The sequence below is a fragment of the Azolla caroliniana genome, unplaced genomic scaffold (assembly GCF_043228905.1).
Source record: "Azolla caroliniana isolate FFs.n. ecotype wild unplaced genomic scaffold, voAzoCaro1.0.p SCAF_10, whole genome shotgun sequence".
Classification (NCBI taxonomy): domain Eukaryota; kingdom Viridiplantae; phylum Streptophyta; class Polypodiopsida; order Salviniales; family Salviniaceae; genus Azolla; species Azolla caroliniana.
In genome coordinates this window covers 6,332,573-6,350,095 of record NW_028230445.1, presented here as the reverse complement: position 1 = coordinate 6,350,095, position 17,523 = coordinate 6,332,573, and the positions used below count along the sequence as shown (strand labels likewise).

At 39.1% G+C, this 17,523-nt stretch overlaps 2 protein-coding genes across 2 annotated transcripts; one reads left to right on the top strand and one right to left on the bottom strand.

Annotated features, from left to right (window-relative positions):
- The first annotated feature begins 7,351 nt into the window (after nucleotides 1-7,351).
- On the top strand, nucleotides 7,352-11,379 carry LOC147858878 (vesicle transport v-SNARE 11-like). Its single transcript, XM_087326450.1, has 5 exons — nucleotides 7,352-7,676; nucleotides 9,193-9,251; nucleotides 9,332-9,520; nucleotides 9,625-9,795; nucleotides 11,072-11,379. Exons 1-5 carry the CDS (start codon nucleotides 7,583-7,585, stop codon nucleotides 11,222-11,224), a joined length of 666 nt encoding a protein of 221 aa, XP_087182576.1. The 5' UTR covers nucleotides 7,352-7,582; the 3' UTR covers nucleotides 11,225-11,379.
- Nucleotides 11,380-14,720: 3,341 nt separating this feature from the next.
- LOC147858877 (cell growth defect protein) lies at nucleotides 14,721-16,285 on the bottom strand. The gene is made up of 3 exons (XM_087325933.1): nucleotides 16,147-16,285; nucleotides 15,741-15,929; nucleotides 14,721-15,045 (listed from the first exon to the last, which is right to left on the bottom strand). Exons 1-3 carry the CDS (start codon nucleotides 16,228-16,230, stop codon nucleotides 14,959-14,961), a joined length of 360 nt encoding a protein of 119 aa, XP_087182059.1. The 5' UTR covers nucleotides 16,231-16,285; the 3' UTR covers nucleotides 14,721-14,958.
- Between the last annotated feature and the right edge of the window lie 1,238 nt (nucleotides 16,286-17,523).

Sequence of the window (17,523 nt, the reverse complement as noted above, 5' to 3'; positions counted from 1 at the left end):
CTCGAGAGTTCTTCACCTCTCTTAGTACTAATACTTCTTTTAGTACTGAGTCCTTCTATGTCTTAGTACTGTTCCTGACAGTTTGAACTGATTTCCCCTACCTTCTGTCTCACTCATTTCCTACTAATCTCTTATTCCTCTTTTCTTTCATCCTATGGCCACTGTTAGCGCTAAAGAATATCAATCTGTTTTCTCGGAATTTCAATGCTTGAAAGAGAAGTTCCATGCTTTGGAACAAGAAAACCAACGGTTGCTGGGGGATCTTCAGCAAATCTCCTTAGAAAAGCAGCAAACGCAACAACAACATGGGGAACTTGCGTTACGCGTGCAACAACTCGAAGCAACCATCGTAGCGATGCAACAACAAGGGCTCGGAACACAAGGGATTCATAAAGAACCCAAGATTGGCCTTCCCACGAAGTTCGATGGAACGCGATCGCAGTTTAGAGGGTTCCTTAACCAGGTACGATTAGTTATTCAAATGCATCCTTCCCGATATCCCACTGATGCATCACGAGTGGGTTTAGTAGGCACTTTGTTAAGTGGCTCAGCGTTGGCATGGTTCGCTCCACTATTAGAAAAGGAATCTCCGTTACTCAATAATTTTGAAGAGTTTCTAGGTGAGTTTAAAGCATGTTTCGGAGATACTGACAGCATCAGGACCGCAATCCACAAAATTTGGCGATTACGCCAAGGTGACCGTCCAGCCTCTGCATATGCTACAGATTTTCGCCTACTTGCCGCCGATATCCCTTGGGATGATCAAGCGTTGATGGAGCAATTCCGTTATGGTTTACGCAACGACGTCAAGGATTTACTCTTGACCTTCCCCGAAGAGCCAAAGTCCTTAACAGAAGCAATCAGTCGCGCGATGAGATGTGACAACCGCCTCTTTGAGCGACGTTCGGAACGACAGCTACAGATGCCGAGGGCAAGATCAGAGCCCACCTACGCCTCAGTGGTAGCAAGACCTTTTCCGAGGGAGTCATATAATGTGCCTCCAGCGAATACTCTGACTCCGATGGAGATTGACACTACACGTCGTCGAGGGCCATTATCCGAAGAAGAAAAGCAGCGACGTCGTACAAATCGACTATGTCTTTACTGCGGTGGACCAGGACATATTGCAATAAATTGCCCCCATAGACCAAGAAGACAGGTAAACCAAATAGTCGTTAGTTCTAATTGTACTAAACCCGAGCCTATTTCAGTAGGGATATCTGATAGTCCTAATAGTACTAATAGCCCAGATCTAGCGAACAGATTTGATGTCCTTAGTCAGTTAGAAGAAGAGTTAAACGACTAAGTCCAGCCAAAATAGGAGTCGTTTGGTTGGACAGCACTAGATCTGTGCAGCCCATTAGTGGTTCCATTCCCTCTAAGCAAGTTAGTGATGTGTTTGTAGCCCAAGTAATAGTTAGTACTAAAAGTACCCCTCCAGTACATGTCCTAGCACTTCGAGATTTCGGAGCTAACTCTTCATTTATGGATAAGAAATTTGCTCAAGCTCATAAGATATCCCTAAGAAAACTCCAGTGTCCAGCCTCTGTAGTAGTCATTGATGGACGTCCCATTGCTTCCGGAAATATCATAGAAGAGTCAGAGCCCATTAATATTGTCCTAGATAACTTAGCATGTGTAGTATCATTTAATATTATTAGTATCCCAGAAAATCCCATAGTTTTAGGATTACCGTGGTTCGAGTTACATAACCCAGACATAGATTGGAGAACAAGAGAAATCCGGTGTCGACAAACCCAAGGGTCAACTCAGAAGATGGCAACCATTTCGCTACGTCAGTTGCGTAAAGAAGGGCACAAGGAGGAAATGTTCCTCTTTGCAATATCAGTAAACCCCTCCAGCACCACTAAAGAAGAATCCACCGTTCAACTTCCTGAGAAGTATCGTCGTTACGCCGATGTGTTCGATAAAGTACAAGCCAACACACTTCCTCATCATCAACCGTACGATTGCCCCATCGATTTACAGCCGGGAAAAGAGCCGCCATGGGGACCGATCTACAATTTGTCACCAACCGAGCTGGAAGTCCTTCGGGCCTATATAGAGGAGAATTTGGAAAATGGTTTCATCCGACATTCGAAATCTCCAGCGGGCACGCCCATTTTCTTCGTCAAGAAAAAGGATGGATCGCTTCGTTTCGTTGTAGATTACCATGGCCTGAATAAGGTTACAATCAGGAATAGGTATGCTCTTCCCCTTATCTCAAGTCTTTTAGAACGGATCAATGGTGTCAGGTTCTTCACGAAGATCGACTTACGGGGAGCATATAACCTCGTACGGATCCGACCAAGAGACGAATGGAAGACCGCGTTTCGCACCAGATATGGGCACTTCGAGTATACGGTCATGCCGTTCGGCCTCAGTAATGCACTGGCAGTCTTCCAGCACATGGCTAATGATATATTCCGAGATCTTTTGGATGATTGTTTGATCATCTATTTGGATGATCTACTAGTTTATTCAAAGACCCAAGAAGAACATGATTCTCATGTACTATTAGTACTAAAACAACTTCGAGAACATGGTCTGTATGCAAAGCTGGAAAAATGTAGTTTCGGGTACAACCAAGTGGAATTTCTCGGCTACATCATTTTGTCAGAAGGCATCTCCATGGACCCAGCTAAGGTCAAAACGGTGGTAGAATGGCAGACTCCGCGTTCGGTGCGGGATGTGCAATGCTTCCTAGCTTTGCCAATTTTTACCGGAAGTTCATACAAGATTACTCAAAGATCTCGTTCTACCTCTCACACAACTTACCAAGAAGGGGCAACTGTTCATCTGGTCTGAAGAAATGGATGTGGCTTTCGAGAGTCCTAAAAAGGCATTTACATCGGCTCCAATTCTAGCTCATGTCAATCCGGAAAAACCATTCATTATCGAAGCTGACGCATCGGATTTTGCATTGGGGAGCATTCTGTCACAACAAGGGAATGATGAGAAGCTACATCTTGTGGCTTTTCACTCACGCAAGTTTGACGCCGCCGAAATCAACTACGAAATTCATGATAAGGAACTATTGGCAATAGTGGATTCTTTTATACAATGGAGACATTTTTTGGAGGGATCCTCTCATCCTGTCACCGTATTTAGTGACCACAAGAACTTTGCCTACTTTCAGGATGCTCGTGTGTTGAATCGACGTCAAGCTCGGTGGGCCCACTTCCTCACCGTTTCGACTTCAAAATTACATATCGTCCGGGGAAGCACCAAGGGAAGGCAGATGCATTATCACGGCGTTCGTATCTAGCACCCCGTCCTGGCGAGCCAGCTTTCGATAACCAAAAACAAGTCATCTTGGGACCGGCACGACTACAAGCAACATAGATCTTTCACATGCCCATGGATTCCCGCGTTATCGATACCATACGCGAAGACTTGAAGACAGATGCGTTCGCCCAAGCTATACTAGCACAAATTGATCCCTCTCGAGCGTCGTGTTCACAGTCGCAACCACCAGGTACGGACTATCGGCAATTCAAATACCATGATGGATTACTCTTCTTTAAAGAACTTTTGTATGTTCCTAATGGTTCTTGCCGCCTTCAAGTAGTACAAAACTGTCATGACACATATACAACTGGGCATTTTGGTAAGTACTAAAACACTACATTTAGTACAACGATCATTCTGGTGGCCCTATATGCGACAATTTGTCGAGGATTTTGTTCGGACTTGTGATACATGCTACAGAGCGAAAATGCCAAGGCATCATCCATATGGTTTATTAGAACCATTACCAATTCCAAGCAAGCCATGGCAGTCCATTGCTCTAGACTTCATCACAGATCTTCCAGTCTCTAAGGGGTTCAATGCGATTCTAACGATGGTTGATCGATGTACGAAGATGGCTCATTTCTTGCCATGTACTAAGGAGATCTCCAGTGAAGACACTGTTGAAATTGTCATGCGTGAAGTATGTTGGCATCATGGACTTCTCGATATTATCATCAGCGACCATGGACCCTAGTTCGTGTCAAAATTCTGGAAGCACCTTTTTAACATGCTCAAGGTCACTTGTAACCTCTCCTCCGGCTACCACCCACAAACCGACGGCCAAGCCGAACGAACCAATCAAACGCTGGAGCAGTATCTGCGGTGCTTTCTCAGTTATCATCAGGATGACTGGGCAGATATTCTCCACTTCGCCGAATTTGCCTATAACAACTCTATCCACGCATCCACGAAAGTTACGCCATTTTATGCTTATACGGGATGTCACCCCCGGTGGTGTGTACTTGAAACCCCAGAGGTGTCCACAAATCCTTGCGCAGAGGATCGTTTGGAGAGGTTATGCAAGATACAAGCGGATTTGTCTACTCATCTCCAACAAGCTCAACAAACACACAAGGTTTATGCGGATCGTCATCGACTCCCATCTAGTTTTAACATTGGAGATCGGGTATGGCTACTCCGACGACACATCAAGACTACTCGCCCATGCGAGAAGTTGGATTATCGGCGATTAGGTCCTTTCCGTATTATAGGAAAGATTAATGATTTCGCTTTTCATCTTGATCTACCTCCACAACTTCAAATACATCTGGTGTTTCATAGTTCTCTCCTCGAACCTTATCAAGAGAGCACCATCCCAGGCCGTATTACACAGCCTCCACCCCCGATCGAGCTTGAAGATGGACCTGAGTACGAGGTTGCTGCCATCCTTGATTCCAAGTTTGTTCGCAACAAGCTCTACTATCTAGTCGATTGGCTAAGATATAGTCCCAGCGAGCGTACTTGGGAACCGATAAAGAATGTCACCAATGCTCGTGCTCTTCTTGAAGACTTCCATCGTCAATATCCAGACAAACCGGGTCCTCAATCCAAAACGACTCGTTACACTCATCGTTTTAAAGGAGCGATAGTGTCATGATATGGCAAGACTCGAACCCATGACCTTATGCTACATGGGTCGAGCTCTTGACCATTAGATTATACATTGTAATACGTAGAATATTATTTTCATTTATGTTTTATTATAGAAAATTGATGTATATTCCAGATTTCTCTGGAACATTCTAGAAACTTCAGGAGTATTCCTTAGAACACTATAAAAGGAGGCACAAGGCATTATTTCGAACCAAATCGGTTCAACGCCAGTCTTAAGCCTCCTAGCTACTATACATTTTCTTCACATAATATATATCTTTTCTTATCATCACTCTCTCTCTCTCTCGATCTCTCTCTCCCTCCCTCTCACTCACTCTTTCCTTCTCTCGAGAGTTCTTCACCTCTCTTAGTACTAATACTTCTTTTAGTACTAAGTCCTTCTCTGTCTTAGTACTGTTCCTGACACCGGCAAGATGAATACCAGCTCTATTGCGACAGTCGAAGCGCCATCCACCTTGCTAAGAACGCAGCGTACCAGTCCAGGACGAAGCACATCCAAGGTAGGTATCACTGGATCCGGGAGCGAGTAGAAGATCGAGAGTTCGCACTGACGAAGATCCACACGATTGAGAATGGGTCAGATATGCTAACGAAAGTATTGATACTTGACAAGCTGGATGCATGTCGGAAGCGGATCGGACTAGTACGACATCCCATGTCGGAGTTAAGGGGGAGTTTGTTAGGAAACAGGTCCCTCCGGATGCGAAGTGAGAAGAACAGTGTTGATGAGCAACTCGGCCGAGGCCGAATCCGGATGACGAGTACCCGACAACGGAAGACCCGGTGAGAACTGGATGTTGTAGGCCCGGTGAGAACCTCTCATCGGATGGAAGGGACATATATGTAAATATGTTCCAGAGAGCCCATTGGGGCTATATTTGTAAATAGACCGAAAGTCATATTAGTATAAATATGACCTAGGGCAAACTTAATAGTGATAATGTAGAGTTGGTTGTGTTATTATCATTGTGGCGATAATTCAGAGCGTAACTGTGTACAGAGAAGAGAGAGAGAGAGGAAGAGGTTGGTGCCTCTGTTGTAACCACCTAGTGGCGAAGTGAGGGAGCAAGAGGTCGTTGCCTCTGTGCCCCATTGTTGTAATCTTGATATAGTGATATTTTGCAGTCTGAGGGCTGTCGTGGTTTTTCCCAGATTTGGGTTTTCCACGTTAACATCCAGTGCACTCTCTTCTTTACTGTTTCGTGTGTAGATACATCTCACCACATCCCTGTTTTCTGTGTTTGATCTGACGTCTCGGTTGTGGCCGAGCATAGCTTAGGAAACCGTATTCCTTTCAGCATCTAACGAGGACTCTCTACCCCAATCATCTAGTTGGTTGTATTCGCCTGTGTGAATGTTAGGTACTAACAATATAATTATTATGACTATACACCATATATGTTATCATAATGGTTAAAGGTTTGACATGTAGACCAACAAGTTGTGGGTTTGAATCCTTGTAACCAAAAGTTATGTCATCATGGCAATTACTTGGTGGTTTAATGTGGTATAGGCATGTTGGTGTTACTAATTGATGTTATGAGCTAAGGTATTCATTTAGAGAGTTATGGTTGGAGCTTTACAGGGGATGAATTTAAAAAAAGAAACATTGCTAAAGGAACATGTTTCTTTTGTTAAGTGGAGTTGGAACATAGTAGGCATCAATTTCTTTCATCCTGATAGCTAGGATGGTTTGGAAGTATATCAATTTAGTGTGGAGCTCTCTAACTGGAGTAAGCCTATCTTCCCTCGATTGGGTTTTTGCACATATGGAGAACAATGAACCAATGCCACATTTCCAAATTACTTTTGAGTTCTTGAAGTATTGGGGGCTATAGTTCAATCGGAAGATGTAGGATGCCTTCACTTTTGATTCGCAAGTTGGGGTGAGAAAATATGTTAAATGAAGTTAAAAAGGACTCCTTTTGTGGCAATCGGCAGTGCTAGAGAGAAGTCACGAAATCTAAACCATGAAGAGAGAGAGAGAGAGAGAGAGAACTCGTCAATTGGTAAGGTTGCCCAATGGAGACCAGGTGGTCATGGGTTCAACCCCTACATTCCATAGTGGCATCTAGTGAAATAGAGATATATATGAGATATATATAATATATATGAGGTGAGGAAATTGGGTTTCGATCCCAAGACACAGTGCTTGTAGTGTTATCGACTTACCACTAGGGTAAGCTAATTACGATAGAGAGAGAGAGAGAGACGTCGTAATAGTAATATTTAGCTTCCTAGAAGGATTCTATACTTTGTAGTAAGTTATAAAGTTAGACTTGGTGGTGTTTTTTTTCTTTTGTAATGAAAGCCATTATTTTTTAGAGAGAGAGAGAGAGAGAGAGGGTAGGGGGGTATTCTTGTAAATAGTAGAAACCTACACACATGCCTCCTCTGTTCTGTCTCTGTCTCTGTCTCTCTGTTTCACGGAAATTCTTCTGCTTTTCTGTTTCTCTCCATCTGTTTGTCTTCGCATCGAATCAATCGACCGAACGATCGAAATTAAATCTCAAAGCTTTCGTCTGATCCTCTGTTTCTCTCTCTCTCTCTCTCTGTCTCTGTCTCTGTCTCTCTGTTTGCTTTCTTGTTCTTGTTCTTGTGCCCCCTTCCCCCCCCCACGCAACTGCGTCACATTTCGAATTCGCTGCGGAGGATTCTCCTTTCCTTCAGCAAAATGAGCGACATCTTCGATGGTTATGAGAGGCAATATTGCGATCTCTCCACTGATTTAATACGCAAATCTTCAACCATTTCAGCTCTCTCTGGAGGTAGTTCTCCTAAACTTCTTAATATGTTTTCGTAAATCGACGGGATTGTGGCCTCTTTTCCATCATTGCAGCGATCCTTCATTCTCTCTTTTATGCAAATCTGTATAAAGCACATATTTTCTTGACTTTTGGATTTTTTTTCCCGCCCTTTTTATTACCTTATTGATATTTACGTGCTTGCAAATCTGTAGAAAAGACATATTTTGTGGTATTTATTGAAACTTCTGCATTGAACTTTATAATTCAATTTGCGTTTGTATCTTTTATCTGCACATAATACATATTTTGTGGGTTTTTATATCCTTATTCTTTGTATTTGATTTCCTTATGCGTCATTTTATTCATGTAAATTTGTATTTCATACATCACGCTCTTTATATAGCTGTATACCTTTTTTGTAGTCTCTCTACAGTTTATTATGCTTTAAATCTGCGCAATACACATATTTTGTGGTCTCTTCAGATCATCATGACTTGTATTTCATTTCCCAATGGAGCAGCATTGGGTTTATCTTTATGAAATTCTGCAAATAAATGGATGTAGGCATTTGTTTTCCAGGAGTGGAAAGTTTGATCCATGGAAAATCCTAGCATTGTATGGAAATGAATACATGTGTTCAGGAATTCGTTTTTTTTTATTGAGTTAAAGTGTATTTTATGGTATTGAATCAGAGTCTGAATGAACGTTTTATATATTCAATATGAAAAGGGTGACAAGGAAGAAATTAGTTTTGGCAATCACTTTTTCATGAGATTAGTTAATCACTTGATTGATCAAGCATATATGTATATGTGTCTGTGTGTGAATTATAAGTATGAGATAGAACAAGCACAAACTTTATGAAATTCGAGGATCAAAAGCATATTTCTGTGATCTCCCTTCCTTCGGGCAGGTGATTTGTAGTGTAGGTATGTGTGGTGCGAATTGTCATTGATGATGACTAATTCTGTTTAAGGAACCCTTATTCGAAGAGCTTCAAGGATCATTACCAGTTGCATTGCAATTTTTGTAAGTGCATCTGCAGGCTTCCTATGGGGTGTTAGTCAACCGTTGCTCAACGTTAAATCTTATAGCTAATGTATCGACAAAACAGGCCAATAGCAAAACTGAGATATCTGGATTAATACAATTAAGGCAGGAGTTGTATGTGGTTCAACAGTGAATCTTATGGGCAATATGTCTATAAAGCAGTTTAGGAACAAAACTGATATCCTTGGCACTCATTTGGTGGGGCTACAGTGTTTTACTTAAACAGATTCAAAGCTTTATGAATGAATAGAATAGGATTTACTACCCCTTTCTCATGATGATGGTATACCTTCTTTAATGCATATTCACTAGCCCTGATGGAAGATCAATGTTAAGAAATTATAGAAATTATTGACACCCGTGCATTTTTTAACCAAAGCTAAATTCACTGCCTTAACCATTTTACGTCATCCTCTAAAGAAAGGACATGAGTATGATATATGTCAAGTGCATTTTCTTAAAATGTGTCTCTTGTGCTTTATAACAGAGAAAAAGAAGCAAAAGCTTGCAGAGTTAAATGCTGGTCTGCAGGAAGCAGAATCTTTGGTATGCTAAAGAACAAAATACAATCATGTTTTTTTCTCGTGGCATTTAAGATGAATACTAAATAACATGTCTCTTTGTAGATCCGCAAAATGGACTTAGAGGCACGCAGTTTACAACCAAGCCAAAAATCCGTTTTTCTAGCAAAGCTCAGAGAATACAAGACAGACTTAAATAATTTGAAGAAAGACGTAAAAAATGCAGCTTCATCTAATGGGTATTCTAATTCAAGAGAGGAGTTATTAGAGGCTGGGCTTGTAAATCATCAAACAGTATGTCGATATTGAGTTTATTTATTTACTGTTGGCATATTGCATTCAAGCTTTGTAGAGAAATTTTATGAAAATGGATGATTGGATGGTGTTTGTATATGCAGGCTTCTATGGATCAAAGACAAAGGTTGCTAGTGTCAACTGAAAGATTAAACCAGACTGGTGATAGAGTGAAAGAAAGTAGACGAGTTATGGTGGAAACTGAAGAGATAGGTGTCAGTATCCTTCAAGATCTTCATCAGCAACGTCAAACTCTTTTACATGCAACTGATACGGTGTGTATGTCTGTGTAAGAGAAAGAAAAGAAAGCTATAATAACGTCTTTAAGACCAAATAAGAGATTACATTATTAAAAGGTTTTCTCATTTTTTATGACAAGGAACTAAAATAATATAGCTCAACATAGGGTTCTAAAAAATAGAGATCCCTGGAATGAGGAAAGCACCTTCAGTGCCGGGTGATAATGGCCTTTATTTGTTGAAGTGTGAAAAGACTGTGGTTCAGATGGTCATGGCTTGTGTGAATGTCTGATTTATTGCAACTCATTTTGGGTGTCTTGGTTGAGACCTCACATATGTAGTTCTCTATTGACCTGTAGCATTAGTGTTGGAGCTAAAGAAAGTAATAATTGTTCTCTTTTGATGAGCTGTTGTGGTGGTTTCCCTTCAACAACTTCCCTCTATGTCTCTTATGTTCTACCAAGAACAGTTCCAAGCACTGTTGATCTTCATATTCCATTACCTTGCATAGTGGGGGTGAAGACAGCTTATCAGCAACTCAACGCAGATATGTGGAAAATCATGGGCTTAGTCTTTCCCAGGTTTAGCAAGTGAACCCATTTCACCCCAAAAACTATCAGCGTTTTAGACTTGCATGAGATTTGGAGACCAAGGTTATGGCATCAGCATAAGAAAGAATGTGGATGGGTTTACATAATATGTTGACTCCTATGCTGTCTCCACATGTGTAGTGAGCCACCTTGTCGATGCAGAGATCAAAGAGGCTAGGTGAGAATATTTCATCCTTGCTTCACACTGATGGTGCTTATGATGACCTTGGATAGCTCCCCAGGACACCTGCTCACATAGTGCATATATTGCCTATGTCATATTTGAGGAAATTTTGAGTGCATGAAGCCTTTATAAGAGAAGCTCTCTTGGTACTGTATCAAAGGCATCAATAAAGTAGTGCATATAGTGAGATTTGAACCTGATTGATAGGTCAGTTAACAACTTTGCTTACCTCTAGGGTATAGACCTCATAAGGGGAAAACAATTGCAAAAGAGGTTTGCTGCATGATGTACACCACAGTAGATATATAAGCTGAAAGAAAATTTGATTTGCTAGTACTTGCAACTGAGCCCTGTAGGCACCTTGTCCTCAGTTGAGTTGCCTTTATGTCGGTAAAGTCTTACAGAACCTTGAGGGTTGACCTAGCCATAAGTTCCTCACTATCTTTAAGACAGAAATAGTCTTTTATGTTGACATCTTTTAGTATATGCACTGGTTTATGAAAAATGAAAGATAGAGAGAGATTTTCCTTTTAAACAGATGCATGGAGTGGATGATAATCTTGGGAAGAGCAAGAATATTTTGAAGAATATGGCAAGCAGGATGGGACGCAACAAATGCATCATGAGTGGGCTTATTGTTGTACTGCTCATAGTCATAGCTGTTATACTTTATGTGAAGCTACGTAATTGATTGCATGCCCTTTTTCAGTGTGACAGAATAATGTATACTGCATTCTTTGCTGTCAAATAGTGGAGCTCCTGTTATCTGAAATGTGTCTGTTTAGATTCTTATATGTATAATATACCTGAGTGAAAACTCTTCGTAATGACTTTTTTTATTGCATGCATGAATAATTGAAGACACTTGATGTCTCTGGAGTAAGCGAGGTTTTTCTCTTGCTGAATCGTAATGAAGCCGTTTTGCATACAATCCCAATTACTCTCAGATAAGCTATCCATTACTCTAGATTGAGTGGGCGTATATGATTATTCTCAACTGATTCTGACCTGCCTAACTTGCTGGTTTTCATCTTTGAAGTTTTCTATCTGACCGGATATGGAGGGATCGATATGTGCCCTCTTTTTTTCATAATGTTTAATGTTAAGACAACAAAGTGATGGCATGCTCTTCATTTGTTTGTAATCATTTATGTTTTTCGCCTTGCATTGGCGTTTGCCATCAGTAGTACAATATATTATTGCATTACCAATTTGTGAATTACAGGAGGAACACATAAATAAGCTGGCATTATAGAGACAAAATAAGCTGATGGAATGAACCCTAAACAGAAATCTGTGGCTCATTTTTTACTCGTGTATCTTTTTGGGGGGTAGCACGATTATATCTTTTTCGGTTCCCTCTCTTCTTGTGGAGCCCCATAACGATGTCAAGTTTGCAAAAAAGGATGTGTTTTGGTTAAAACTTACCAGTATACTTAAGTAATTGTCGTCCATTGACTTGTTTTTAGTAACTTTTTACTGTCCATTCATCTGCGTGTGCTTTATGTTTAACCTTCAGCATTCATGCCAATAAGCCAATTACTATGCAATTGTTTTATTTTCTGACAGTTCTAGTGTCTCTAGGAAGTGACTCGGAAAGGAATTTGGCCGGTAATACTTACTAATTGTGGTCCATTGACTTGTTTTTAGTAACTTTTTACTGTCCGCTCATCCGTGTGTGCTTTATATTTAACCTTCCGCATTCATGCCAATAAGCCAATTACTATGCAATTGTTTTATTTTTTGACAGTTCCAGTGTCACTAGGAAGTGACTTTGAAAGAAATTTGAAAAAAAAACAATCAAACCTAAGGCTGACTGATTTCACGTCTTGTTATGGAAGAAAAATTTGCAGTTCTTCAATTGTAGTTTTGAGAAACTCAATTGATTTCTGTAATTGTAAATGGCCAACGCTATTGCGTCTAATTGGAAAGAAGGGGTTGATGAAGACTTCGTGTCATAGAGAATCTTTTTTGCTTTGCTATGGTTAAGGGCAAGAGTTGTGTAAGCATAGTATTAAGGATTTTTACACAACTTTTGCACTTAACAATGGCATGGTTGTGTTACATTATTAAATTCTATGTTGGGGCAATCCTCCTCTCGCACATGATGTAGATTCTTGGCATTGGTGATGGAGCCTTTATGATCAACATCCAACATTATAGATTCCAAGTAATCTAAATGTCACCTTATAACATTTGGGAATTTCCCAATGCCCACCTAAGAAATAGATCAAGTTACATGCAAGTGAAGTAATCCAAACTAAATTGTCATATCCTTCATCTACTAGATATTTAGAAAGTTTTCCAATCATGGATATCTAAATATTTCCTCTTGAACCATTCTTTATAATTTTTACTAAAGAATTGTTGGGAGAAAAACTGTTTCATCCCATTCTAAAGTAGTGTGATCTTCTCGCAAAATCAAAAATTTGTTTCGGTGTCTCACAAACTTCATGAATTGGTTAATGTACAGTCGGTTTTGCTAAACACCTTCTACATGTATTTTCTTTGAGCATATGGATGTTTTGCATCATAATTTGAGGGTGATTACATCTGAGGTATGATCTTAGGTGATATTCTGTTGAGTGGGATGTAGATGGCGATATTCTTATAACTTCCAACCTCAGGCCCTCATGTAATTGCATTTTGCCATATGTCATGACATTATGCCAGTTGCCCCAATTCCTAAAATGCCCTTAAAACCATAAAAACTTACCTCTTAATTTTCCCATAAAAATGGTACGAAGAGAGATGTATAATTTGTTTCTACCGTCTCTTTATATTGTGCCATATATATTATATATATAATCCGCGATGCTTTGGACACGGACTACCACCAAAAAGTCATATTATGAAGGACAGCTTATCAAGGAAGTTTCTATAGGCTCCATCTCATCATCATCCAATCATACAGTTATATTTGCTTCATAAATTTACAAAACATGACATTAGGCATGATTTCCAAGAATTATCTTCAATCATGTCCAAAACTCGAGGAGAGGATCCAAATTAGCAATCATCAACAAACTAAAACCGAGCTGCAGCTTAACAGTTTGGTTCGGTTCGGTTCAGTTCAAGGTCAACGATATGATTCAGTTCAATTCAGTAGTAGTTATTCTTGGCCAAACGATTTTCGGTTCCGAAAAACTCAAACTGAATTGAACTGAATCATATCATTGAACTTAACCGTTTAAACCCTTGATTATATTCTTAAATACATATTTCTGATATTTTTTAACAACCTTCTAATTTTTAAGCCTAATTTTGACATTTTAAGAAAAATAATAAAAATTTTGAATTTCAAAAATATATATTTAAATTTTTAAAATTTTAAAATTTTGAATTTTGACCTTAACTTAGAAAACAAAACCGAACCACAAAACCACAATTATAACAGTTTTAAAATCTCTAAATCTGTTAGGTTTTGAGCTTGGATTTTTTGTAATGGTTCAATTTGAGTGGATTCAATTTAAATCATTTTAGTATAAGCAATTTCATGGTTCAATTCACTTTTGCTTCAAAATTTTTAAACAGTTTTGAGTTTGACACTCTTGAACCAAATTGAACCATTGCCAATTGTTAAAACAAATGGTGGAACTAGGAAATAGGCTTAGTTACCATTTCAACATTTCATTTTCCCTTCTTGTTATTCGACCCCTTAAATTTGCTTAAATTTGGATAGTTATGTTTAGTTAAATTTCGCATTCACAAATCTTAGGTAGAGATTTAGGTTGATGCTTCTTCATATTTTGCAATCACACAAGAGATGATGTGTGGGCATTATCTTGCATTTTGATTACAGTGGAATGTAGGGAGGTCCGATGGGCACCTTTAGCTCTGCGACGGCATTAATATCATATCATTATCCGATCTCCTACAATCAAGTTAAAGAAAGCTGCGACAAAAGCCAATAGATACGAAACTAGATGCACCTCATGTGCAAGCTAATGATTTTGTCATAAAATGGAATATCAAACTTAGGGCAATAAACTATAGTCATATCAAACGATGGCACTATACAATCTCACAATATGAATGTTTAGTACCATCATGTTGCAGCTTCAGTAGGTTATCAATGATCATTTAGATGCACCAAATTATTCTAGTAGTTATTAATCTCTTAACACCACATTTACATGTGCCATCACAGGTTAATGCATCACAATACACATTATAGAACACCCAAATTTACAACTAAACAATTTTGTTGTGGAACCATTTTCTTCTCATAACATCAAGTTATATACAAGCATTACCCTAATAACTAGGCCATATTCTGTTTCAAAACCATTATCTTCTCATAAAGCATATCATTGTTACAGGGCCATACTAGCAGTCAATGCAATACATGCTATCCATATTTTCTAGCATTGACATAATTCTAAATTTATGAAGTTAATTTTAGAAAATTTGGTTATAAGATGACTAATTTGATTTGGCATGCTCTTTTTGTTTGTCTGCATGGCTCAGCAACAAAATTCCTGAAACAATGAGAAAGGCTCCCACAAACCACTGCATAATAGAAACTGCATTTTGTTAGATTTAAGTCATACGTCGATCCATTATCCTTTCTGTGTTTGTATGGAAACTATGTCAAAAAAAAGACCTTCATCATCTTACTTTATAAATCCACTTGTACGAAAATTAATTCTTATGTGTTTGTTTAGAAATTATACCAAAAAAGCTTCATCTCCTACTTTACACATCAAGTTGTATGGAGACTACATATGATTGATGGTCCTATTTTATATCTGACTGGATGGAAATTAATCCATGATACTTCCTCTGTTTTTGTGAAACTATGTCCAGAATGTTTCATGTTCCAACTGTATATATCCATCCTCTGGAAATTAACCCATGATCCTTTCTGTATGTTTTTGTATAGACACTATGTAAAGAATATTGCATTATCCTACTTTATATATCCAGTGCATTGTTCTTTCTGTGCGTTCATATAGAAACCATGTCAAGAATGATTCATAATTCTGCTTCAAATATCAATTTTCTGGAAACTAGGCCATGATCTTTTCAAAAATGTTTCATGATCCTACTATAGATATCCATTGTATGGAAACCATGTCAAGATATAATCCTATGAGATGTTTTATATGGGAAATTCTTCGAGATCCTGCATTATATATGCGTTAGGCTTTTATAATCTGACTATGTCAAAATGCGGGTTACGCTTACAAGACAGAGGATTTTACCCGAAAATGTAGATCTTCAGAGAAACAAATGTATCCAGCAAGTCCAGAAACGAGGAAATTTGAAGCAAAATTTACAGATGTGGCTTGCAGAGAAGTAAGAGCTTTTAGACTCTTGACATAGAAACTCCACATCAAGACATTGAGAAGGACAACGCCGCCATAGCCACAAACCCTCAGAAGAGCAGGAACCTGCATATAAGAATAGGAAAAGGAATCAGAATCATGGATAGAAAGATCCAATCAGAGGGGAAGAAGATGCGGAAAAACGGTAGGCAGACGAGGGAAAGATGGGATTCTATATAAAGCACAAAAGGAAAGGATCGAAACGGAAAATCTGTCTGTTTCTCCATGGATTCCCTACAAAGAGGAAGAGGTGAAATGCAATCTTCTTTCCTTCTCCTTGTACCTGAGGGGAGAGAAGCTTTGCAAGAACAGCAGATATGGCGGCGGAGGAACCTGCGGCGATGGCCCACAACCACCCATCCAACATTCTCTGCCCCTGCTCCTCTTCTCTGCTCTCTGTTCTCTGTTCTCTGTTCTCTGTTCTCTGTTCTATGGAGTCGGTTCAGTGTCCGTGAACCAAACCGTTTATATCAAACAAAAACCAAACCAAACCGTTTATACACTCTCAAGCCGTTTACACCAAATCATTTAAACCAAAACGAACCATTTAATAAAAATTTAATCCTAAGCATTTAAGTCCAACTAATTAAAAAATTAAATAAGCATTTAAGTTTAATATATGTATTAAATCAATAAAAAATACATATTAGTTAAACCATTCAAGGTAAAAAAAAAGTTAACCATAAACCTATAGACCTTTAAATCAAACCACTTGAATCTATAAACCAATAAACCCGGAGTTTTAAAACCAAACTGACCTAAAACTTAAGTCTGAACCATTTATTAATACCCCAAACCATTTAACTAGTTTGAACCGATAAACCATGGCTTAATAGTTCGGTTCCGCTTGAGCTGAACCGAGCCTATAGCTATCTATTGATGGTTTGATCAGAGTCATAGATGTGAAAGAGCCCCCAATTGGATTCATAAAGTCTTGCCCTGGTAATGGATCCAAGAGCCAACCATAGGCTCAGATTAAGGCTTTGGCCCCGTAGATCACAGCATTTGAAAGCCATGCTCGTCGAGACTCAAAACATGGTCAAACAATCCTTGCATTTGCGTTCCCACAATGAGCTAGCTATTTGACACCTTACAAGGTTTAGGTAATATCCTATTGACGCTCTAGTAAAACTTGGTGCTTCTCTATCGAGTTGAAGTATGGGTCAATCGCATCCCTTAACTCTAGCATGGACATTCAACATTGGTAGCTTCATCCCTAAGTTAACTTGGAAAGGCTCTGAAACTACTTGAAAATATTTTCATCAAGTCAAGCTACAAACACCACAGATGTTGTTACTTCTTTGAACTCGATCACTTCTTGTTGAGATCATGGATGGTTAAGTACATGTTTAAGGTTCGAGAAAACCCCGAACAATAACTTCCTAAGGGATTGCCTCAAGTTTGTAAATCATGTTTTGGATTTGTAGAATATATCCTTGGAATAAAGACTTTGGGTTGAGTGATGTAGCTCACGATATATAGATATTATTCTTCTAGTTGACACTTCAGAACATGAAGCCAAGTGTACACCTAATATTGATGGTTATGATATAGATATTATTCTTCTAGTTGAAACTTTGAAACATGAAGCTAAGTGTATATCTAATATTGACGGTCATGATATAGATATTATTCTTCTGGTTGAAACTTCAAAACATGA